General features: G+C 42.2%; 1 protein-coding gene across 1 annotated transcript; it reads left to right on the forward strand.

Moving 5' to 3' along the window:
• Nucleotides 1–2,404: 2,404 nt before the first annotated feature.
• On the forward strand, nt 2,405–25,201 carry LOC144672403 (uncharacterized). Its single transcript, XM_078534248.1, has 8 exons — nt 2,405–2,444; nt 4,405–4,698; nt 6,257–6,553; nt 7,262–7,552; nt 7,673–7,969; nt 11,422–11,727; nt 15,560–15,804; nt 25,145–25,201. The coding sequence occupies exons 1-8, from the start codon at nt 2,405–2,407 to the stop codon at nt 25,199–25,201; spliced, it is 1,827 nt and encodes a 608-aa protein (XP_078390374.1).
• The last annotated feature ends 487 nt before the right edge of the window (nt 25,202–25,688 follow it).

The following is a 25,688-nucleotide window of genomic DNA, read 5'->3' on the forward strand; positions in this document are numbered from 1 at the left end:
CAGCCGTTTCACTATATGAAATGGGAATATACTTAGAGGGGTAGGTGAAGTGAGAGATCTTGGCGGACAAGTGCACAGGTTCCTGAACGCAGCAGTTCAAGTAGACAAGATTGTAAAGAAGGCATGTGGAATGCTTCCTTCATTGGCAGAGGTATAAAATATAAAAGTAAGGATATAATGTTGGAATTGTATTAAACACTGGTGAGGCCACAACTGGAGTATTGTGTGCAGTTCTGGTCACCACATTACTGGAAGGACGTAATAGCTCTGGAGAGAGTGCAGAGGAGGTTTACAAGAATGTTGCCAGGGTTAGAAAAGTGTAGCTACAAGGAGGGATTGGATAGGTTGGGGTTATTTTCGTTAGAACAAAGAAGGCTGAGAGGTGACTTGATTGAGGTGTACAAAATTATGAGGTGAATAGATAGAGTGGACAGGATAAAATTGCTTCCCTTGGTGAAGAATTCTAGAACCAGGGGACATAGATGCAAGATAAGTGGCAGAAGGTGTAGGGGGGGACATGAGGAAGAACTTTTTTACGCAGAGGGTAGTGGGTGTCTGGAATTCGCTGCCCAAATTGTTGGTAGAGGCAGAAACTCTAAACTATTTAAAACGTATCTGCACCTTAAGCACTGTAAGCTGCAGGGCTATGGGCCGGGTGCAGGAAGGTGGGATTAGAAAGGGCACCTGGGTGTCCTCGGGCTGGCATGGACAAGGTGGGCCTAATGGCCTCCTTCTGTGCTGTAAATTTTCTACGGTTCTATGGTTCTATGAAGGGGCAATATGATAAGACTAACATTTTATCTAGAATGCATACAACCTTCGTTAAGGGTTTGCATGTCACAGAACTTGGAAAATTATAGAAATTTTCATTACATTGTTTCAATTGGCGCATAAATAGAAATAAATGTGTTTAAATGCATGCAATTCAGTCACTATATTTACAAAGCATTGTGTTGCTGATAGAAACATAGAAACTGGGAGCATGAGTAAGTCATTCGGCCCTTCGAGCCTGCTCCACCATTCAATATGATCATGTCTGATCCTTTATTTCAACGCCATATTCCCGTTTTCTCTCCATACCCCTTGATGCCCCTAATATCCAAAAAAATATCAATTTATGTCTTGAAAATACTCAGTGTCCCGGCCTCCGCAGCCTCCTGTGGTCGACCACCCTCTTGGTGAAGAATTGTTTTCCTCATCTCAGTCCGAAGAGGCCTGCCCTGTATCCTGAGATGGTGGCCCCTGATTCTAGACTCCCCAACCAGGGGTCAAATCCTACCTGCATCCAGTCTGCCTGGCCCTGTGAGAATTTTGTACGTTTCAATCAGATCCCCTCTCATTCTTCTAAACTCTAGCGGACACAGGCCCAGTCGAACCTCATATGACAGTCCTGCCATCACAGGTATCAGACCCATGAACGTTCACTGCACTCTCTTTATGGCAAGTGCATCCTTTCTTAGGTAGGGATGCCAAAACTGCACACAATACTCCAGATGTGGTCTCACCAAGGCCCTGTATAACGGCAGTAATACATCCCTACTTCTGAACTCAAATTCTGTTGAAATGAAGGCCAATGTACCATTTCCTTTCCTAATTGCTTGCTGCACCTGCCTGTTTACATTCATTGGCTGGTGTACAAGGGCAACCAGATAACTTTGTGCACCCACATTCCCCAAGATATCACAATTTAAATAATACTCTGGCTTTCTGTTTTAAACACTGAAGCATATATGGTAATATAACATGTGTCCTTCTATCCATTAAATCGTTGTATTCTCCTTTGATCTGAAAGACACACTACCTTCCACAGGCCATTCTTAAACAATAACTCCCAAATTGCATTGGCCTCTGGCTGTTTTAAATTATTCCTACCAGCTCTTCATTGTTGCATATAATTTATTCCATACTTCTCCTTTAGTGAAAGGGAGGTATCACAAACCTGTTTGTCTTGTACTTAGCAGGAGGCCAAGCAAGAATACCAATGTAAGGGGAAAATAGCAATTTATACTCTATGTGAAGAGAGTGCTGATTGGTTGGCAAGTGGTGCTGCCATAGAGAATGCACCAGGGATGATGACTGACAGTTAACTGCCAGGCATTGATTGGGGTTTAAATCAGGCTGATTTGTTACAGCATTGCCCTGATGAATGAGTCAGTGAATGGCTGTCACTTATGTTGCATAGCTGAAACAGGTGCAATGTGTGTACATGTCCTATCTGTCTGCAAAGAACAGGTTTCTGCGTATTAATAACTGTAGCTTCCATTACACGCAAGAGGGCCACACCGTGAACCCACTGACAGCCTTAAATTGGTTGTCAGATAACGTATAAGAACAATGGGGGTTATATCGTAATTGTTGTCCAATCGCAGAATCACATATAATGATGGACACTGTGCTTTAAGCTATGCAGGCACGGGTTCGTTGGGCACAGTTTACTCTGCCAGGTAAGAACAGCAACTCGGACATGCTGTTTGATACCATCCGCCAGTATTTGGGACGAAAGGCCAACATGCGTAGCATCACAACGGCACTGAAATTGATATTCCACATCACTCATTTGTGCAATGTGCAAAACGTCATTTTGGCCTGAATGCAATATCCTATTATTGGTGAATACCGCTGTGTTGTTACTGTATAGTGGCAGAGTGAAATGGCTAGCTTCACCTGTTCACAGAATCACAGAATCACACAGTGCAGAGTAGGCCCTTCAGCCTATCGAGTCTGCACCGACATGGCTGACCTGACCTACCTACCTAATCCCATTTATCAGCACTTGGCCCATAGCCTTGAATGTTATGACGTGCCTGGTGCTCATCCAGTTACTTTTTAAAGGGTGTGAAGCAACCCGCCTCCACCACCTCCCAGATTATCACCATTCTCTGGGTAGAGAACCTTCTCTTGAATTTCCTGCTGTATTTATTAATTACTACCTTATATTTATGACTCTTTGTTTTGGACTTCTCAAGTGGAAACATCTTCTCCATGTCTGTACTCTCAAACCTCCCTATAATGTTAAAGACCTCCATCACCTCCCAGGCAGCACATTTCAGACCGTCACCACCCTCTGGGTAAAAAAGATTCTTTTCACATCCCCCCTAAACCTCCTGCCCCTCACCTTGAACTTATTCCCCTGTGACTGATCCTTCAACTAAGGGGAACAGCTGCTCCCTATCCACCCTGTCCATGCCCCTCATAATCTTGTACACCTCGATCAGGTCGCCCCTCAGTCTTCTCTGCTCCATCGGAAACAACCCAAGTCTATCCAACCTCTCTTCATAACAGAAATGTTTCATCCCAGGCAACATCCTGGTGAAACTACCCTGTACCCCCTCCAGTGCCATCACATCTTTCCTATAATGTGGCGGCCAGAACTGCACACAGTACTCCAGCTGTGGTCTCACCGAGGTTCTATACAACTAAACGTTTTTGAGACACCTTGGCCTCCTAGAGAAATCTGAGGTAGAGTGGGCACGGGGCCCTATTCTTTGCAGACAGATAGGGCATGTACACACATTGCGCCTGTTTCAGCTGAACAAAGCAAGTGACAGCCGTTCACCGACTTATTCATCAGGACAACGCCTTGACCAATCAAGGCCAAGCTGTCTAGTTTAAATCTTAAGCAATGGTTGGCAGTTAATTATCAGTCATCATCACTGGTGCATTCGCCATGGCAACGACACTTGCCAACCTATCAGCACTCTCTTCACATAGCGTGTAAATTGTTGTTTCTGCCTTATCTTGATATTCTTACGACTTGTCCTGATGAGTGCAATCTGAAATGATTCGACATGTATCGTTTATCGGCAATACTTTACTTTTCCTTTGCTTTTCTAAGTTCTCTTTATTTGGTCCTTGTGTTTAAACATGAATCTCAATTGGGACATTAATTCCAGTCGCTCCAATGGTTACTCCAAACCTTCCTCAAAATTGCTGCACCTCATATGGAATGCACCTTTCGCACCTGCATGTAGATACGTAATATCCAGCACCACTTACCCTCCCTCCCACCCACCCAAGCACTGACTGCCCCCCTCCACGGGCCAGAAAATCCCCATGATTCACTGCAGGATGCTCCAGCTCAACGGCAAGTGTGTTCACACGCCTTAGGCCTTCATTGCAAAGACACAGTGAATTATTTACCCTATTTAGGGGAAAAGGGGGAAACAATTTAGAATGGATTTCTCCAGAAAGAGCCTGCTTAGTTAATGCAAATCTGAACGTATTTGTCAATCCCCTATATTTTGAAATTGGGCAACAGTTTCTAGTGATGCAAAGACCTATATTAGTGCACTGCGACATTGCATCCGGTTTCTCATGGAAATGAGCATGTTCTAGGTCATGCGAATGCAATGTATTATTGATATAACTTTGACGTATATATGCACATTTGATATGTTGGTGAAGGTCAAAGGAAGTCGAGGGTCGCCCTGGATCCACCGTTGGAAGGATTTATTAAAGGTCAACGTGTCAAGATCACGTGTACCCTTGATTCTGGGTGTCGAAAAGCATGGGTATCCGTGTACAGAAACGCTGAAAATCAATATCTTAGTCAATCTCGAACGACAGGTGATCAATGTTCTCTCAGCATCGAAATTGAAGTAACTAATAATTCAAGTTTCACCTGTGTCTACTCGCTACCTGATCCCTTCAACCCGATCAACTCTTTCCGGAGTGACCCCGTGAGTGTTACAGCACTCGGTAAGCTTTTGGATGATTTACATAATCGAAAAATACATGGAACCGAATTAATCAGTGATGGTAATAGTCTTGCCGATATCTTATTGAGAATCAAAGTTTAACGTCATAATGAACGAAAACTTACCGCAGTTCAGAATATAAACTTTTTTTATATTATTCGGTTCATTTACACTCCTGTTTAGATTGCAGTTTTAAAATAACTGTTTATTTTAACAGTGTGAACATCGGAGTTAAAATGCTTGGCAGATATCTCAATATAAGGATTATATTTTGAACAGTATTATTTAAAGAACACGCTAGTGAATTTCGTTTGCTCTATTTTTTCCTGTGAATGATACCAGACAGTTTATACCTCCACTCCTTTATTTAAAAGACTGTTCTATACACTGTGAGCAACTAAGGGATTTTTCCCAGATTTTTGAACCATAGAACCATAGAACACTACAGCACAGGAAACAGGCCATTCGGCCCTTCTAGTCTGTGCCGAAATATTATTCCGCTAATCCCATTGACCTGCACCCGTTCCATAACCCTCCAGACCTCTCCCATCCATGTATCTATCCAATTTATTCTTAAAACTTAAGAGTGAGCCCACATTTACCACGTCAGATGGCAGCTCGTTCCACACACTCACCACTCTCTGAGTGAAGAAGTTCCCCCCAATGTTCCCCCTAAACCTTTCCCCTTTCACCCTAAAGCCATGTCCTCTCGTGTTTATTTCTCCTAATCTAAGTGGAATGAGCCTACTCGCATTTACTCTGTCTATACCCCTCATCATTTTGGAAACTTCTATCAGATCTCCCCTCATCGTTCTATGCTCCAAGGAATAAAGTGCTAGCCTGTTTAATCTTTCCCTGTAACTCAACTCCTTAAGACCCGGCAACATCCTAGTAAATCTTCTCTGCACTCTCTCAATCTTACTGATATCCTTCCTGTAGTTAGGCGACCAGAACTGGACACAATACTCGAAAGTTGGCCTCACCAATGTCTTATACAACCTCACCATAACATCCCAACTCCTATACTCAATATTTTGATTTATGAAGGCCAGTATGCCGAGAGCTTTCTTTACAACCCTATCTACCTGTGACGCCACTTTCAGTGAATTATGTATCTGAACTCACAGATCCCTTTGTTCCTCCGCACTCCTCAGTTCCCTACCATTTACTGTGTATGTCCGACCTTGGTTTATCCTTCCAAAATGCAACACCTCACACTTTTCCACATTAAAATCCATCTGCCATTTTCTGCCCCATTTTTCCAGTGGGCCCAGATCTCACTGCAAGCTTTAAAAGCCTTCCTCGCTGCCCACGACGCCTCCAATCTTAGTGCCATCAGCAAACTTGCTGATGTATTTGCATCTGCATTTTTCTCCTTTTTTACAACTATAACCGCTTTTTATTCTCCAATATTGCCTATCCGTCTGGCTTCATTTGTCCCAATGAAATAACTAAGAGTACAAAGTGAGGTGATTCAACATGAACACCATGCTGTTTAGTTTTCATTGGCTAAAGTATCTGTCCATTATTCAACGCTATTTTCCGTGCGCTTTTCTCAGATCGCCCGAAAACTCCGACCATTGCGTTAAACAACCGTTTCCCGGTGTTGGTTAAGGGACAACTGGCCAAGTTCACCTGTGCTGTAAGTTCTAAGTATTCATGCGCCCGGCTGTGCTTGCATAGGAACGGCGGAGGAATATTCAATGAAACAGTTCAGAGTGACGCCAATTACCACACCGCAAACTTTGAATTCGCACCAACAGCTTCTGCATATTACACATGCAGCTGTGAAATGCGGGTATCAGGAAAGTGGCTGAAATCAGAGCAGAGTCAACGGATCGGTGTTATTGTCATAGGTAAGAGGCGGTGCTCATTCTTAATCAATATTAACATTGCATGGATTTTCTATAGATTAAAGTTGAGATTTCAGTCGAAAAGTGCAAATTCCTCTCAATATTGGTCTGGAATTCGCTGCCCACTTGTTAGTGCACTTAGTGCAAATCTGGAATGATTCTGCCCATCATGTCTGAGAAAGATTTGAAAAACCAGCCATTTATTCATCACTTTCTTACAAAAAAATGTTTTTTTTTGCCTATAAACGTGTCAATCACCCAGTCCATTAAATTATCAATAGCAGAAACTGCAAGCACTTGACACCTCTATTTTATGTAAATACACATTGTGCAATTGAGAAATAGATCTAGAAGAGAAAACGGTCAATCAAGCAATGGTTTCCCTTGGGCATCCTGTTTCAAAAGGCTAATGAATGTCTGGACTGTCAGCAAAGAATACATAATGAAGCTTGAGTGAGTGGGGAGCATGAGGTGGCATGAGTTGAAGGTGGAGGAAGGAACTCTAAACCCTTTTAAAAAGTACCTGGATCTGCATATTAAGTGCTGTTAGCAGCAGGGCTATGGGCCGGGTTCAGGATGGTGGGATTAGAAAGTGCACCTGGGTGTCCTCGGGCTGGCATGGACAAGATGGGCCGAATGGCCTCCTCCTGTGCTTTAACTTTTCTGTGGTTCTATTGCACGCGACTCATTTTTTATTTGACTCCCTGACAGACCATCCGCGGAAGCCGAAAATCTCTATCAATCCGTCGGAAAATATATTTGTCAAAGGCGAATTCCTTAGCATTACTTGCAGCGTCGATTTTCACTCTTCCGTTTATGGATTTTCTTTGTACTTTGACGGAGCGGGAATGTCCAGTCACTACGAGGAAGGGAAGAGCCATTTTGCCACATTCCAAATACAGCAAAAGATTTCCGCCGATTACACCTGTGTCTGCTGGATAAGGGTTTACGACCAATGGAAATCTTCCGTGCAGAGTGACAAGGTCTCCGTGACTGTAATCGGTAACTGAAAGATATTTTGCCTAAGATTCAATTCGAAACGGCGAATCAATTGCTAGCACTTTCAATTGCCTGTTTTCAATGACATTTAAACTCGATTTTATTCCCGTCTCGTTAAATCAGATCGTCCACCAAAGCCGTCCATCCGTTTAAATGAGACTGAACGCGTTTATCTGAGAGGGGAAGCGATCAGTGTAACCTGCCGGGCTGGAGATCACGGTGCAATCAGTCACTTTCATCTGTACCAAGGCAGCGATGGTCATCCTGTAGCTCAGAGGAGCAAGACCCCTGGATACATATTTGCTCGTTTCCCAATTGTAGCCAAGAGGTCGGGAGATTACTGGTGTGTTTATCAAACAACCATAGGAGGGCGCCTCATAGACTCCGAAAAGAGCACAACTGTGCACGTGGCTGTAATAGGTGAGTTGAACAACATTTTGAATTTAGGTTACTGACGTTTAGGGAGGAGGCAGCGGCATAGTGGTCTTATCAGAGTAATGGTGTTCCAGGGACCCAAGCGATGCTCTGGGGACTTGGGTTCAAGACCCAGCGTAGGGTGATATTTGAATTGAGTTTTCTTTTAAGAAATCTGGCATTGAGAGTCTGCTGATGAAATGATCATCATAGGAATACCCTCCTCGTTCACTGATGTCCTTTAGGGGGTGATACTTGCCATCCTCACCTGGTCTGGCCTACTTGTGACTCCAGATCCACCGCAATGTGTTTGACTCTTAGGTGCCCTCCGAACAAGGGCAATTAGAGGCTGGCACTAAGTGCTGTACTAGCCAGCCGCACCTACAATCCATGAACAAACAGATAAAAAAAATAACAACTCACATGAAAGTAGACAAATACCTATTCGCCCTAAAGCCATATAACCGCTCTTGAAGGAAGACCTTGCACTGATATGTAACGCTTTTTGAGGCCTCAGAACGTCCTGGAGAATGCTGGAGTTACTATTGTGCTGTAGCAACCTCCACAACCGGTGTAAACTGATGGAGGAGTTCATTACATTTAGTGAAAGAGCTGAGGAGTTCCATAACTTGCATTTTCCAATCAATGCCCCTTATCTATCAGCATACAATCTGCTTCATTATTAGATAAGTAACATGGGCTGTATGTTCTTTGTTGATGTGCAAAGAGATCTGGGATTCTGTATACACCAATCACTGAAAACAAGCAAGAAAGGGAGCAGTAATACGCCGTAAGCGTTATTCATGGGATGGAGAAAGGTGGACAGAGAACCGGATTTTTTAAAAATCCATGCATATTCTGTTGCTTTCATTTTATGTATTTATGCGCTACTACATTACAATTAGCTGCGCTCCTGAAAAAAAGACTAGGGATATAACTGGGTGAGGACATTTATTGTTGAGCGTGCACATGGATAGCCCCCCTGAGCATTGAGTAGGTTAGCTAGAATCAATTGTGAGGGCCTGATAAATATATCTTCCTCTCAATCATGGGAGTTGTAAGATTATTAAGTTGCTGACAAGCATAATAATGGTTAAAATCTAACCTTATTATTAGAAACTATCATCTAACATTATAGTGTATAAACACTTGAGATTATTAAATATATTCGTTATAGAAGAGTAAAATGGGATAACTTAGAAGGAGGTTATAGTATAGAAAAAGTGCCAAATTAGACAGGCTGTAGGAAAATTGGGTCAAGTTATAAAAAAGATTGCTGCTGTCTAACGATGAATAATTTATGTTGCTGTTTCTAACCTTATATCTACATATGTAATGCTCTTTGCGTCAAGGATGGTATCTCAATGACATTCCATGCCGTGGTTTATTACCTGGTAGAGAGAGACATCCACGTCATATTCTGACAGTTTTTAACAGTCAGCCTTCAAGGCCTTGTCCTTTCTCTGCGAGCAATCTCTTTATAACTTGACTCGATGTTCCCACAGCCCCTCTAATTTGGCACTTTTTCTATACTCTGCCCTACTTTTAAGTCATCCCGTTTTACTCTTCGATAACGAAGACTATCTAATAATCTCAGGCGTTAGTATACTGCAATGTTAGGTGTTAGTTTCTCATAACAAAGTTAGACTTTAACCATTATTATGCTTGTCAGTAACCTAATAATCTTACAACTCCCACGATTGAGGGGAAGATATCTTTACCGAGCCCTCACAATTGATTCTAACTAAACTAGTCAATGCTTAGGGGTCTATCGATAGGCACGCTCAAAAATACATGATCACACCGAGTTATATCCCTAATCCCATTTCAGGAGCGCAGGTAGTTCTAATGTATATTGTGTACATAAATACATAAAATGAAAGCAACAGATTATGTATGGATTTTAAAACAAACAGTTCTCTGACCACCTTTATCCATCGTACAATCCTTACTGAGTATTACTCCTCTCAATTCTTCAGTTGTCTTAATCGAAATTCCATTTCACTTTAATTTTACTCATTTTCACATTTACCGGTGCATTTAATGCTTTGCTGGTTGTTTTAAAGTCAATTTCTCTCTGTAGAATGTGTCGGTGCCATGATGGATACCGTGCCTTAATTCTAGTGGCCCCGTTAAGCACTCCCTGTCCTGCTGTTCTTCCAGTAGCTGTGCATGTCTGAGACCCGTTCTTAAGCGTATGGAGCAATGTGTCTCTCCAAGTTAGTAGTTTCACACGTAGCTAGTCACAGCTGCACGCTCACCCCGGTATCCCAATATCACGCCAGACATTATCGTCCTTCAGGTGACCTTAGCGGGCGATCAAAGGGAGCCCCTGTCTCAAGATCTTTGCTTATCTCCCCCTGCCGAATGCCGATATCCTGGGTAGTGTCCAGACGGTAAAATTACGTTTTCTTCATAAGGACATCGTCAAGGACACAAATAGCTTCCATTGAAATCTAACGGATAACTCCCCCCAAACACCCTTCCCCTTCAGTTCAATGCACATCAATACCAGTTGGTTATGTTCCATTAAGTTGCATCCGCCCTGATGTAACATTTCTGTCTATTCTGTGAAAAGTAAATGAGTGGTAAGGGGGCAGGTAAATATATAAATGTCCAGGTGAGGTGTTGTTTCCCCACATAGCAGCCAAATTCAAAAGGAATTAAGAGAGAAAAATAAATAACAGAAAATAAATACATGAAACAAAATGGAGGCAGAGATTATCATTTCTATTCAGTTAAAGGCTGCAGAGAGGTCAGTTTAATGGTAAAGTTCTATTCCCTGAGCTTGTATTGAACTGTTTTGGAACACTATAGCAGGCCGAGAACAGGAGCTATAGCCCGGGAGCACAGCAATGAGTTCACGCTTAGCTAGCAGTGGCTCCCCTGATGAACCATTGTGACGTGAATCCTACATCATCGCGTTGTGTTTCTGCACAGAATTTCCGATGGCTAACGTTGCCACATGTAAAGTAAGTCTCTTTTGTTCAAAATAGCTGCTATCACCGAGTGGAATATATTGAGCTGTTGCCTGACAATAACATCATCAGTTGAGGGCTGGGCCGAGTCATTGTGCAACCGGAACCATCATTCTGTATGGATCTCAACTATATTAACTTTTCATTAGCTTCCTGAATTGCTTTTCTGACCTCCACACCAGCCTTTAAGGATTTGAGCATTTGAATGTTAATATCACTTATCCCCAGCGAGTGGAAATTAACACTGCATCTCCCTGCACTTTGAGAGTCATTTGCTTCCCTGGTAATTACTTGGAATAATAAAATAGTATAGGTGGACAATAAATAATTAATTAAATAATATTCAACCTGCATTTTCTTACCTCGAACCCAATTGAATCGTTATTTAACAAAGGGGGATTATTATATTATATAATCTTAATTATTATTATATAAACTATTTCACTATTGTTCAATATTGAAATTTACATTCTTTTCCAGATCTCCCAATAAAACCAGAGATTTCGTTGAATCAGGATTTCACTACAATTGTAAGGGGGGAATTGTTGCTATTGATTTGCAAAGCTCCACCTCAAGTTTCGGAGAGGACATTTTATCTGTACAAGTCGAACAACTCATTTTCGTTGGCACCACCCATAGACGTGAATGGGAGATATTCGGCCACGTTTAACATCACCGAAGCAGTGTCTCATGGGGTTGAACATTACAGGTGCATGTATAACACGATGGTTTCAGGTCGACTGGTCACTTCTGAACAAAGTGATCGCATGACATTGACTATAATAGGTGGGCGAACAATACTGTGTGCTTTTTGTAAAATAACACCCCTTTCAAACGTAAAGCATTTTTTTTGTTGGAAAACCATTTTTGCTTTTCATTTTTTTTTCCAACATTAAATACTGTTTAATTTAATCAGTTGTTTATATTTGTCAGCACCTTTTAAGAATTTTCCTTCATTTACATTTCTGAATACAGTTATTCATTAGGCATGGGTGCATCGAGTACCTTCTGTTTTGCAACTGCTTCATCCTCTATCGTTGGCCCATGTTCCACCACTAACCTTGTTCTAACTCTTTCGTGCACTAAACATTCTCTCAAATTCAGTTAATTTTAGATGCACCATTGTCATTTTTCATGTTACTTATCAATATACTGTAATGCCAAGGGGGAATACAATGACTATTCATATCCATGATCAGCACGAGCTACAGGTTTGACATGATTATATTTAGGAACAAAGGAACATAGGAGAGTGGAGTAGGCCATTCAGCCCTTCGAACCTGCTCCGCCATTCAATTGGACCATGATTCACCTGGTTGTGACCACAACTCCGCTTTGAATTCTGCGGCTGATTCCCATTGACTCCAATGTTGTTATGCCCCTTTTGATATCACACACGGTCAAATGTGGCCATGATGTCAAGGGCAGCCTCTCTCTCTTTCGTTCAAATCTTTTCTGAATGTTTGGACGAAGGCTGGAATAAGGTGAGGACCTGAGTTTCCCTGGTGGAACCCAAACCGAGCGTCAGTAAGCAGGTTGGTTCTGAGTGTGTGCTCCTGAACGGCACTGTGGACGACACTTTGCAGATGGAGGAGGTTCTAATGGTACATTTCTTTTCCATTCATCCTCTCAAAGTAGACAAGTTCACATTTCCCAATGTTATACTCCATCTGTCTGTTTTATCCCCATTCACTTAACCTGCTATATCTCTTTACAGACCTGCTCTTGACAACTTACCTTCCTGCCAATCTTTGGGACATCGGACAATTTTGCTACCATATAATCCTTCCCTCCACCCAAATCATTGATGTCCATTGTAAATAGGAGAGGCCACAGCACTGATCCCTGTGGCAATCTGCTTGTTAAAACTTGCCAACCCCAAAAGGTCTCATGCATCCGTTCTCTGCTTCCTGTTAGCTAAATAGTCTTTTTATCCATGCTAATATGCTAATTATATACCATGCAATCGTATCTTGCATAGCAGTCTTGCAGGTGACACCTTGTCAAATGCCTTGTGGAAATGCAGTTCACCACATCGACAGGTTCCCCTTTACCTGCCTTGTTTGTTACTTCCTGAGAAAGCTCCAACGAATGAGTTAAACACTATTTCTCTTTCATAAACCCATGATGACACTGTCTGATCAAATTGTGAGTATCTAAATATTCTGCTACAAGTACCTTAATAATGGTGACTAGCAATCTCCCTATGGCACACGTTAGGCTGTGATGAGATCAGTGGTCCTGCCGGAATCCAAACTGATCGTCACTGAGCAGGTTATTGCTAAGCAAGTGCCGCTTGGCAGTATTATTGAAGTCCCCCTTCCATCGCTTTACTGATGATCGAGAGTGGCCTGTTGGGGTGGTAATCGGCTGGGTTGGATTTGCCCTGCTTTTTCTCTACATGCCATAACTGGGAAATTTTCCACATTGCCGGGTAGATGCAAGTGTAGCTGTACTGGAACAGCTTTAGTAGGGGTGCAGCAAGTTCTGGAGCACAATATTTCAGAATTATTGTCGGAATATTGTCTGGGCCCATAGCCTTTTCTATGTCTCCCGTGCCTGCGGCCGTATAGTGATATCACCTGGAGTGAATCGGATTGGCTGGAGACTGGCACCTGTCAGGCTGTGCACCTTCGAGGAGGCCGAGATGGATCAACCACTCAGCACTTCTGGCTGCAGATTGTAGCAAATGCTTCAGTCTGGGTTCCCTCATTATTAGGATGGGATATTTGTGGAGCCTCCTCCTCCAGTGAGTTGGTTAGTTGTCCACCGCCATTCACTGCTGGATGTGGCAGGGTTGCAGAGCTTAGATCCGATCAGATTGTGGAATTGCTTCCCTCTGCCTGTTGCTTGCTGCTTACGCTGTTTAGCACGCAAGTAGTCCTGCTTTATAGCTTCACCAGGTTGCACATCATTATTAATTATAACCTGTGCTGCTCTTGGCATGCCCTCGTGCAGTCTTCATTAACCCAGGCTTGATTCCCTGGCTTGGAAGTGATGGTAGAGAGGGGTAAATGCCGGACCATGAGTTTGTGGATTGTGGTCGGGTACAATTATGTTGCTAATGATGGCCCACAGCGCCTCATGGTTGCTCAGGTTTTAGTTCATAGGCCTGTTCGAAATCTATCCCATTTATCACGCTGGTAGTGCCACACAACGTGATGAATGGTATCATCAAAGTTTAGACGGGGTTTCGTCTCCATAAGGACTGTACGGTGGTCAGTCTGACTGATATTGCCATGGACAGATGCATCGGCCCCACGACGGTTGGTGAGGATGAGGTCAACTATGCGTTTTCCCTCTTGTTGGTTGCCTCAACATCTGCTGCAGACCCAGTCCTTTTGGACTCGGTTGGCTTGTTCAGTAGTGGTTCGACCGAGCTGCTCTTGGTGATGGACATTGAAGTCCCCCACCCAGAGTACATTATGCGCCCTTGCCCCCCTCAGAGCTTTCTCCAAGTGGCGTTCAACATGGAGGAGCACATATCCATCAGCTGAGGGAGGGCGGTACGTGTCAATCAGCAGGAGGTTCCCTTGCCCATGTTTTACCTGGTGCCCTGAGGCTTCATGGGATCTGGAATTGATGCAGAGTACTCCCACTGCATCCCCCTCCAGACTCAGTACCACTGTGCCGCCACGCCTGCTGTGTCTGTCCTGCTTGTGGGACAGAGAGTACCAAGGGATGGCGAAACTGGTGTTTGGGATATTTTCTGTAAAGTATGATTGCATGAGTGTGACTATGTCCTGCTGTTGCTTGTCTAGCCTGTGATTCAGCCCTCCCACTTTTGGCACCAGCCCCCAGATGTTGGTAATGAGGACTTTACAGGGGCAACAGGGCTGAGGTTTCCGTTGTCATCTCCGGTGCCTAGGTCGATGCCGTGTGAACATGAGATCATATTAAATAGGGGCAGAATTAGGCCATGTGGTCCCTCTCCTCGTCTCTGACATATCAGGTCATCAGACCCTGGGGATTGTCAGTATTTAGGTCTAATTATTTTCCCAGCCAATCTAGCTAGTGATGCAGATTTTTTTAAGCTTCGCCCGACTTTTCATCTCTTGATTTTCAGCGATATGTAAGAATGTATAAGTATGATTATCTTTTATAATTGGAAAATGTAATAAAAATGCAAACTGAGTCTTGAAAGAGCAAGTCGACAAACAACATAAATGAGTCGTTTTGTGGAGAAAAATAATAAATATAGTTAACAAGAACCATGTTTGCATCGACTTTAGCAAGGTGCACATTGTTCCCTAACAAGCTCGTAGGAAATGGATTTTGAGCCTAACCCTTTGGTTCAATTTCGATCAGAGGCAATCTTTGAAGACTTGCTTTTGATGGTATTATTCCTGTCGGTAGGTTACAGATGGAATAAAGGTACAATTTGTACTTGTGCCTGTACAATAACTATTCATGAGAATAGTTAGAATAACGATTAGTTAGAATTTATGCCCTGTCTTACTGACATAATTAGGCAAACAAAATGACTAGAACAACCGAAGTGAAAAAAGGTGAAATAAATGATATCACATGTTTTACAGATTTGCACAATCTCAACAAGAGTTCATTCACAGTGATTGTCTATTATTTTATTTGATATTTCGTTTTGCACTTATTTTAGACCGTCCCTCAAAACCGATCTGTCTATTGGAACTACAAGCCCTTGCTACTGAGACTGGGCATAATATTACCGTCAACTGCATTGCGCCGAACACTTACCCCCCGCCCGTGACATTTCATTTCTACGCAAATTCTGAAGATCAGCTTCATTTGCCTCAAGTAACAAACAAGCATAATTTTTCTGTCATCAATCTCACTGTACCTCGTTTACAAAACAAGACTGGATATTACACCTGTCAATATAAAGTACAGATTGCGGGGAGATGGATAGAGTCAGAGAGATCTGATCCTCAGAGGCTCGTCCTATCAGGTAGGAGGTCGCCGATATAATGCAAATCCTTAATTATGTGGTTCAATGCGCTATTGATAAATATTGTACTTTCTTTAAAAGATTTCCCAGTTCTCCACAATGCTGATTTTGGTTTATTAAGCAAGAATAATTTAGTGTTGACGTCAATTGCTATTTCAGGCTTGTTTTTTTATATAACTATAAGTCAAGTGAAGTAAGTGTAGAAATGTCACAATACCAAGTTGTCAAATAACAATTGTAATGAGCAGCCTATCATCATCAGTTTGATCTCTTGATTTGAATATAGCCTGCAATGAGTAACTGAATGCACCTGTGTCAGTCTCAGTTTACGGTGTTACATTTATTTTAAGGGCTTAATAATAAGTTGCCAATTTGCAAAAACACCATTATATGGCCGCCTGCGTAACATTTTGGACTCTATTCCTCTCGATATGTTACAGGTGGAATAAACTTACAACTCCAACTTATCCTGGGGTCTGCGGTGCTTCTGTGTCTTTTAGTCACGGTTTCGATATGTAGCCTGTGCATCTGTAATACAGGTAATCAATCAATTGCTGTCAGTAAGTAACATGATTCAAACATGGGTCTGTTTATTGTCTGGTGCCCATTAATTGTGTTGTTGTTGAACCCATTGTCATGAAACTTCACAATAGAAAATTTGTATCGCGTTTAGAACACACAGGACATGCCCCATATTCGTCTGTCTTAAAAAATCTACCCACGCTGTTAGTTTCAACAAGCGTTAAGAAAATAAGTGATATATTCGTCTATTATTATTTAGCCAAAGGAGGAAGCTATTGCTTGCTAGCCTTTGCAGCAAGAGCAGGATCATGCTTGTTAAAAAAGGAAGATTAATTGATGAAGTCAAGAACTAGCCCACCAATTAATTTGTAACAAATAATAATGCGATCAGTGGATGTAACTGTCCTGTGATTATGTGAACCCGAATGACAATAGTTACTGTCGGTAGCATTAACCTTCGCTAAACATGCCTTCCGGGTAGGTGGTGGTGTAGTGGTCCTATCGTTAGATTCGTTATCCAACTAAACCCAGAGAACTCCAGGTTCGAAACCCACGATGGTAGAATTTGAATTTATTCAAAATCTTGAGCTGAAGGTTTAATATTGTCCACTGTTGTAAAAACCCATCTGATTCACTAATGTTCTTCAGGAAAGGATAACTGCCAGTCTTCAATGTGACTCCAGCAATGGGCTTGACTCTTAAATGCCCTCTCAACAAAGGCAATTAGGGGTGGGCAATAAATGCTGGTCCTTCCCAGCGACGCCCACATCTAATGATTTTTTTTAAAAGGGTATCATTAGCTTTCGTTGAACCCGTAGAGAGGTAGGTCCATGTATTTAGTAATAATTCTAAATTTGGGCAAAAAGTTGTTTGGCAATTGGAAAATGGATGGACATGCACTTAGCATTTAGCTAAAGCAGGCAGAGGAGTGGGACACACAACCCGTCAGATTCGCTGCACCATTCAACTGCTCCTTGGCTCATCTACATCTCAGATCAATTCCCAACCTTACCCTATATCCGTTAACACGTTTGTCTTCAAACTAAACTCTGAATCTGAATGATTAACGCACCCACACGTTTTGGGAAAGAAGGATGCGAAAATTGACTTTTTTTTTAAAAAAATGTAATAATCCTTCCTGATTTTACTCCTCGAAGGATGAACTCGAATTTGAATGAATTTCCTTGTTCCACATCTGCCCCATCAAATCGTTTTAACGTTTGAGCCTCCTTGATTCGTCCACTCCCCGATATCCCAATCTCAATGGGATGTTCGTAAAGTTACGTAATCTTTCCTCAAAATTCATCCTCTGAAGCTCAACATAACATTGGTCAAATCTGGACGGAAATTCTAGATCGCCTCCAGTCCTACAATGCCGAGATATTTGCGGAAATGTGGTGCCTAGATCCGAACGCTTTACTAATACGGGTTCTGGACGGAACTGCATCGCTGCAGAGAACAGGAAACATTTTCCCCTTTGTATTGCAGTTCTCTGAATGCAAGGGCAAAATTCCATTCGACTCTCCATCGCTTTTACTACCCGCCTGCAAGTTATCGTTGTTACGTACATATGGACTCCGAATTCAATTTCCCCCCTCTCCAGTTTATGGTGCTTATCCATCTTCGTTCTAGACAAAGTGAATCAACTCACATTTTCCAAAAGCAATCTCCAATTTCTGACATTACGCCCTCTCTTTAACTCCGTCTTTGCCCCCGAAGTAAATCTATTCTTCAGCATGTGAGGTACTGAGAAGGCTCGACTGGATGCATTCAGAGTGGATATTTCCCCCTCACCTACATAGAAACATAGAAACCAGCAGCAGGAGTAGGCCATTCGGCCCTTCGAGCCTGCTCCGCCATTCATTATGGTCATGGCTGATCATCCAACTCAACAGCCTGGTCCCGCTTTCTCCCCATACCCTTTGATCCCTTTCGCCCCGAGACCTATATCTAACTCCTTCTTAAAAACACACAATGTTTTGTTCTCAACTGTTTCTTGTGGTAACGAATTCCACAGGCTCACCGCTCTCTGGGTGAAAAAAAATCTCCTCATCTCACTTGAGAAACAAAAATTAGGCGGGCCCAGTTTAAGACGGACATGAGAGAAACAAATAAGACTTCTATTTTCCCAAAGGTTCATTAATCTGTGTCATTCTGTTCTCCGGACCGCAGCGGAGGCAGTACCTTTGGTTAGTTTTGAGACTGAGTTAGATAGATTGTGAGACAAAAGGTATAAGCCAGAGGGGAAAGCAGGGTTGAGATCACGAGCAGATCAGACTTGATCTTGTCGAATGGTGAAGCAGGCTCGAGAAGTCCAGTGGTCTCACCCTGCTCTTAATTCGTATGTTTGTATGTTCGCATGTGTGAGAAAATGAATTCTAAATAATTGGCAACTGGAAACTCACCGCCGATGTACGTCTAAATGAGGTAAGCTATCAAGTTGAGTTTAATGTATCATCAATAACGAAAGAACACACGTTTGTTTACCTTTCCTATGTAATGCTGAACCTGATATTGTTATTCCATATACATATATATATATATATGCATTCACGGGATGTGGGCTTCGCTGGCTGAGTCAGCATTCAATTGTCCGTCCCTAATTGCCCCTTGAGAAGGTGGTGGTGAGCTGCCTTCTTGAAATGCTGCAGTCCATGTAGTGTAGGTAAACCCACGGTGCTGTAAGGGAGGGACCTCCAGGATTTTGTCCATGTGGTGTAGGTACACCCACAGTACTGTTAGGGAGGGAGTTCCAGGACTTTGTCCATGTGGTGTAGGTACACCCACAGTACTGTTAGGGAGGGAGTTCCAGGATTTTGTCCATGTGGTGTAGGTACACCCACACTGCTGTTAGGGAGGGAGTTCCAGGATTTTGTCCATGTGGTGTAGGTACACCCACACTGCTGTTAGGGAGGGAGTTCCAGGATTTTGTCCCTGTGGTGTAGGTACACCCACAGTGATGGTAGGGAGTGAGCTCCAGGATTTTGTCCATGTGGTGTAGGTACACCCACAGTGCTGTTAGGGCAGGAGTCCCAGGATTTTGACCCTGCGACAGTGAAGGAACGGCCGATATATTCCCAAGTCAGGATGGTGAGTGGCTTGGAGGGGAACTCCCAGGTGGCCGTGTTCCCATGTGTCTGCTGCCCTTGCCCTTCTGGATGGTATTGGTTTTGTGTTTGGAAGGTGCTGTCGAAGGAGCCTTGGTGAGTTGCTGCAGTGCATCTTGTAGATGATTCTATAATTTCGTTCTATATTGAATTTTCATTCATCTGTAAATAGATATGTCTGAAATATAATTTATTCGATTTATCTAATGCCTATCTTCTGTTTATCCTATGGTGGAACGAAACAACTCAGGGAGAAAAAGGTGAGATACGTTTATTAGTATTTTCACTTGTTATCATAAGCTTTAATTAGAAAAATTCTCATCTCTTAATTGTTTTAAATAGGGGGAAAAAACGAATACAAACTATTTCATAATAATGTTATGGCATGTTAGCATTATGAGAAGATGTATAATTTAATGTTTATCCAGAATTTGATAAGCACTTGATTACATTATTATAAAATTTAATTGCTTAATAATTATATTAGCAACCCCAATGCAGTGAGTTTTATAAAGTTCTTACTCAGACTCTTGTAAATTCTGGGAAGCAGAATTTCGGAAGCAGATCAAGGAAGGATATAAATGACGCTGAAGATATTTAGATACATGGTACCCGAGTTGAGTAGACTCAGTTGCGTGATAATTCTGGAAAACCAGCTGTTTTAAGCTTCGAAAAGATAGGAAGTTGAATTGAGGTGTTTTAACTGATGTGACCTTTGAGAGAGTTCATGGGGAGAGAGGGATTCCACTGACAGGAGTATAGGTAACGAAAGAAACACTTGTTTAAGTCCATCGGCAATTTGCATTCTCACACACTGACGACTAAAGGACTGAAATGTGGAATTATCAAAGTTGAATCCATTGGCTTTGTTAGAGTAAGGTACAAATTAGTAGGAATGTAAGGAGCAAAGTGGGAATTGCGTATTCCAATCGATTTCTCTTGTCATGAATGATGGTCCTGATAGAGATCATTTAAAATTCTGAAAGATTTTGATGGGGAAGATACAGATTGCGTGTTTCCACTTGTCTGGGGGCAAACACGAGAGGCCAATCGATCAATATAGTCGCCAGAGGATGAAACCAGTAATTGAAATCGCTCACCTGGAGGGTGGCGCGAATGTGGAACTCACTGCCACAGGGAGTGGTTGGAGAGAACAATAGGGATGCATTTAATGGGTGACAAGCTGATCATTAAGAGAGAAGGGAAGGAATGATTATGCTGCTGGTGTTACTCATGTAATGAGGAAGAGTCTCTTGTGGAACATGCATCCTTCCAATGGCTGTTTGATCCGAACGGTCTGTTTCTCAGTGAATCCTCTGTGATCCAAAAAAATAAAAACCCTTTCTGTTATTCAATGCCCAGAAATAGACTCAGAACATCAAATGTATTATAACATATGCTTTATACAACACGAGTGCAACTTCCAGTTGGTTGTATTCTATTCGCTGTTGAGATAAAGACTCATTATCATTTTTAACTGTTTCCCGCCGTCCATTTTAATTAGCATTTTCACTCCACGGATAACTCAATTCATCAGGTCCTCCTGGTTCCGAGATTTTCACTGTAAAGGAAATGAATTGTTTAACACCTATTCAGGCACAGGTACTGCCGCTGTCTATCTACATACCAATCAGTGACCTTTTTGCTGATTGTGAGATTAGGACGAATGAAATGAAGTATATAAATTAAAATTGCACATTCTCGGTTCCAGGGAAGAGACCGCAACTTTGGAACAAGACAGTACGACCGTTTCACCTGAGTGAGAGTTACCATTGACTTGATTGTACCGGATATGAAGTAATAATAAATGTAAACTGCTCACTCGAGAGAATGGAAACACAGGTCTCCCCTCTGTTTTCTAGTGGTATCAATGAAGGAGAACCGACAGTTTTATAGTGTCTAATGTTATCAGTCCACGGGAAATTATAGGGGAAAATACTTAACATTCGAGATGATCGCCTCAATCTAATAAAAATGTACCAATTAATTCAGCATGGAGGGATAACTTCGTATTCGTTCTGATCTATTCCAACTGACATTACTCTCTTAATTATATTTCTCGGAAAGCTGTTTACGCTATATATAGACGTCTATGTATAGTTGACATGCATATGAATATCTTGCAGATACACTGATCAACTGGAACCGCACCCCAGTCCCGGAAAATGTAAGAGTGTTATTCTTTGCAATATTTTATGTACCTTTATTAACCTCCATTATTCCCAAGGTATAAGAAAAAATGTGTGGGGCCAAAGAAGCACCCTGTTAATTTAATGTCATTAACTAGTGCAGCGAAATACACGGGAGGCCAGTTATAATTTAGGGTCCCGGCTAAATAGGCTTGAGTTGGATCTGCGGTTGTCCTCCATCACTTTGGGTTTTATTGTTCATTCAAGTCCGCAGTGACGTTGGGATTCTGCACATTCTATTGCGGCGCAAGGATCTCTTTAACTTAAAGAGGCCCTTTGATAATTAAATAATAATGAAACATAGGATATAATTTACTTCGTAAACAATGCTCCAGACATGCTTATCACCGACATTATTTGTTAGCCTGCTATTATTGAAAGAGGACTTCAAATGTATACACCTTATTTGTGACTCCATTCAGATAAGAGCAATTATATACACAATTATACACATTATATAAACAACGCAAATGATCGGTTTTTATTTTACACAAATGGAAATGGATATGTGGAACTCTTTGACTGAAAGGGTAGTGGATTCGCAAAACCTCATCACGGTTAAATTTTTTTAAAAACTCACGGATATGCCAGGAATAGGCCCCTCGACCCTGTTTTCCATCCAATAATTCATGGCTGATTTGATTGCAACATCCCGTTTGCCTCTCTTAACCTTACACCCTCTTCTTCACCGGTAATCTAACTATCTCTGCCTTAAAAATATATATATCAAGAGTTTCTGCTTCCATTGTATTTTGGGGAAGGGAGTTGCAAAGACTCAGGACCATCTGATACAAAATAAACCTCCTCAACAAAGTCTTAAATGGGCGACTCTTTATTTTTAAACAGTGGTCCCTAGTTCTAGATTCTCGCATAAGAGGAAACAACATTTCCATATTAATCCTGTCAAGACACCTCACGAACTTAATGGTTTCAATCAAGTCGATTCTTACTCTTCCGAACTCCAGTGGACACAAGACTTGCCGGTCCAACCTTTCCTGACGCGACAACCCGCCCTTTCCAGGTATTGGTCAAGTAAAGCTTCTCTGAACTGCTCCGAGCGCATTTTCATCTTTCCTTAAATAAGGAGACCAATATTGTACACAGCACCTCACATGTTGTCCCACCAGTGCCCTGTACAACTGACGCATAACTTTCCCACTTTGATGTTCAATGTCCCCCGCAATAAACTATAACATTTCATTAGCTTTCATTGTTACTTCTGTACCTGCATACTAGCCTTTTGCGATTCATGCACTCGGACACCCAGATTCCTCGGGATCTCAGAGCTCTGCAATCTCTCACCATTTAGATAATATGCTTTTGTTTTTTATATTCTTCCTACCAAAATGAGCAATCTCACATTTATCCACATTATAATCCATTGGAAGATCTTTGCCCACTCACTTAACCCATATATGCCCCTTGTTAGACTCCTTGTGTCCTAGTCGCAACTTACTTTCCTACCTATCTTTGTGTGATCGGCAGATTTCGCAACCGAACGTTCAGTCCATTCATCCAAACCACTTATATAAATTGTAAACAAAAATATTATGGAGCCAGCACTGATTCTGTGGCACATCATTCGTTACAACCTGTCAATCAGGAACACAGATCCATTAATGCCCACCCTCTGTTTCCTGTTGGCGAGCTAGTTTTCTATCCATGCCAATCTGTTACCCCCTACACCATGAGCTTTTACTTTCTGTGATAACCCTATGATGTGGCTCATTATCAAATGCCGTGTAGAAATCTAAGTCCAGTACATCCACAGGTTCCCCCTTACCCACAGCACCTGTGACTCCCTCAAATAATTGCAATTAATTGGTTAAACACGACTTCCCTTTCACAACACCATATTTGCTCTACCTGATTAACTTGGATTTTTCTAAGTGCAATGCCAAAACTTAGAGCTTCTAACGTTTCACTCTAACAGATGTTAAGCTAACTGGTCTGTATTTTCCCGCTTTCTGCCTCCCTCCCTTTTGTAATAATGGAGTTCCATTTGCTATATTCCAATCTAATGGAACCATTACCGAATCTAGGTGATTTTTGGAAAAAAAAAATCTACGGACCAAGAGCTGGAAGGTGGGATAAGAATGTTTAACTCTTTGTGCAGCATCAGTGGTCACAGTAGAGACAGAGGGGAATTCACGATGGTAATGCCAGGGATGATGAATCATAGCTATGTGAATCACAGTGCAGAAGAGGCCCTTCGGCCCATCGAGTCTGCACCCACACGTGAGAAACACCTGACCTACCCGTCAAATTCCATTTACCAGCATTTGGCCCATAGCCTTGAATGTTATGACGTGCCAAGTGCTCATCGAGGTGCTTTTTAAAGGATGTGAGGTAACCCGCCTCCACCACCCTCCCAGCCAGCGCATTCCAGATCCTCACCACCCTCTGGGTAAAAAAGTTTTTCCTCACATACCCTCCTAAACTTCCTGCCCCTCACCTTGAGCTTATGTCCTCTTGTGACCGACCCTTCAACTAAGGGGAATAGCTGCTCCCTATCCACCCGATCCATAAAGATTGGGTGGGCTGAGTTAGTTTTTTGAGGATAGAGTGGGCTGAGGGCAGACTTAATGAGGTATGGAACTAAGAAGGGCCAAAGGTGAATGAGTTGTGTTTATTTCTGTTAGCAGGTAAGTCAATAACCAGAGAACACCGATTTAAAGTAATTGGCAAGAGAGGGAGGGAAGTTAGTTTTATGCTCGACCAATAGGTGATAGGTGTCTGGACCTCATCTTCTGAATTGATGATAGTGACAGAAAAGCTCGGAACATTTGAAAGCAGAACATCAACACAACAAAACAAAACGGACTTAGAAATACACTTGAATTGCATTCACCTACCACGCGACCGACCACAAGCTGCAAGGTGGGCTGAGACTGGATGTCCCTTTTTCAGCCTCGATGGGCCGAATGGCTGTCTGACGTGTCCTCTAACGGTTCATGATGCATTTTTCATCCCTCTCTCTCTCTAAGGCGGTTCACCAGCCTTATCAAGCGCAGTTAGGCGGGGAGGATAAATGCCCACATTGTCAACTACGTCAACATCACCGACAGGCCCTAGTTTTGGGCAAAGGGCGGTAGATTTAAATCAGAGATGAGGAGGAATTACTTTTCTCAAAGGGTCGCGAATCTGTGGAATTCACTACCTCAGAGTGCAGTGGATGCCGGGACGCTGAATGAATTTAAGGAGGAGATAGAGAGATTTTTAAATTAGTAACGGGTTGAAAGGTTATGGGGAGAGGGCGGGAAATGGGAGTTGAAGCCGAAATGAGATCAGCCATGGTCGTAATGAATGGCGGGGCAGGCTCGAGGGGCTGAATGGCCTACTCCTGCTCCTAGTTCTTATGTTCTTATGAATACCAAAAAGCACAATGAAAACCAACGGCTGATGATTTCAGTTCAATGATATTAGCCAATTGAAATGATTGTTTTTTTTTCTTTCAGTTCGGACATACGTATGACATGGTCGATTTGACGGACTTAAACAAAAAAACCTTGTAAATCCTGCAAGAGAGAGCCATCCCTTTATGCGACTATAAAATAGAGGCTGTCCCAAGATTGGAAGTTATGCTTGTTTGATCATTGTTATAACAAATTGTCGTAAACGCTCCCGCTTCCCGCATATTTTAATTCCAAGTTTTCTGCAGAATATATATATTTATATATATATTACTTACACCTCTGTCACGGTCAACAATTAATTATAATCATTTCTTTACCGGTTTGATTGTGTGGCGGATTGGTCTCCGCTGCTCTTTTCGCGGCCTCTAGATGTCGCTCTCCGCTGAAATCAACGCCGTTCTTTCTAAGCTTCCCTTAATGCCTGACATTTTCCTAACCCGTGCAAGTTCATGATTTGAATGTGTTTGGTTAATAACTGGAAGAACTCTAGCTAAGCTTGCAGCCTGTCATTAAGTTAAGCGGTTTCCAAAATAAGGTTGTTTGCGGTTTTCTCGATCATTGCCCTGCATTATTATTAATTTTAATT

This window comes from Cetorhinus maximus, chromosome 38, assembly GCF_964194155.1.
Source record: "Cetorhinus maximus chromosome 38, sCetMax3.hap1.1, whole genome shotgun sequence".
NCBI classification, from domain to species: Eukaryota; Metazoa; Chordata; class Chondrichthyes; order Lamniformes; family Cetorhinidae; genus Cetorhinus; species Cetorhinus maximus.

What these genes read in the sequence shown, in the direction of transcription:
- LOC144672403 (XM_078534248.1), top strand. Translation starts at nt 2,405, where the DNA reads ATGCAGGCACGGGTTCGTTGGGCACAGTTTACTCTGCCAG. An exon ending in GATCGGTGTTATTGTCATAG is followed by an intron (nt 6,554 to 7,261) that starts GTAAGAGGCGGT and finishes ACTCCCTGACAG; the next exon opens with ACCATCCGCGGAAGCCGAAA. An exon ending in CATGACATTGACTATAATAG is followed by an intron (nt 11,728 to 15,559) that starts GTGGGCGAACAA and finishes CACTTATTTTAG; the next exon opens with ACCGTCCCTCAAAACCGATC.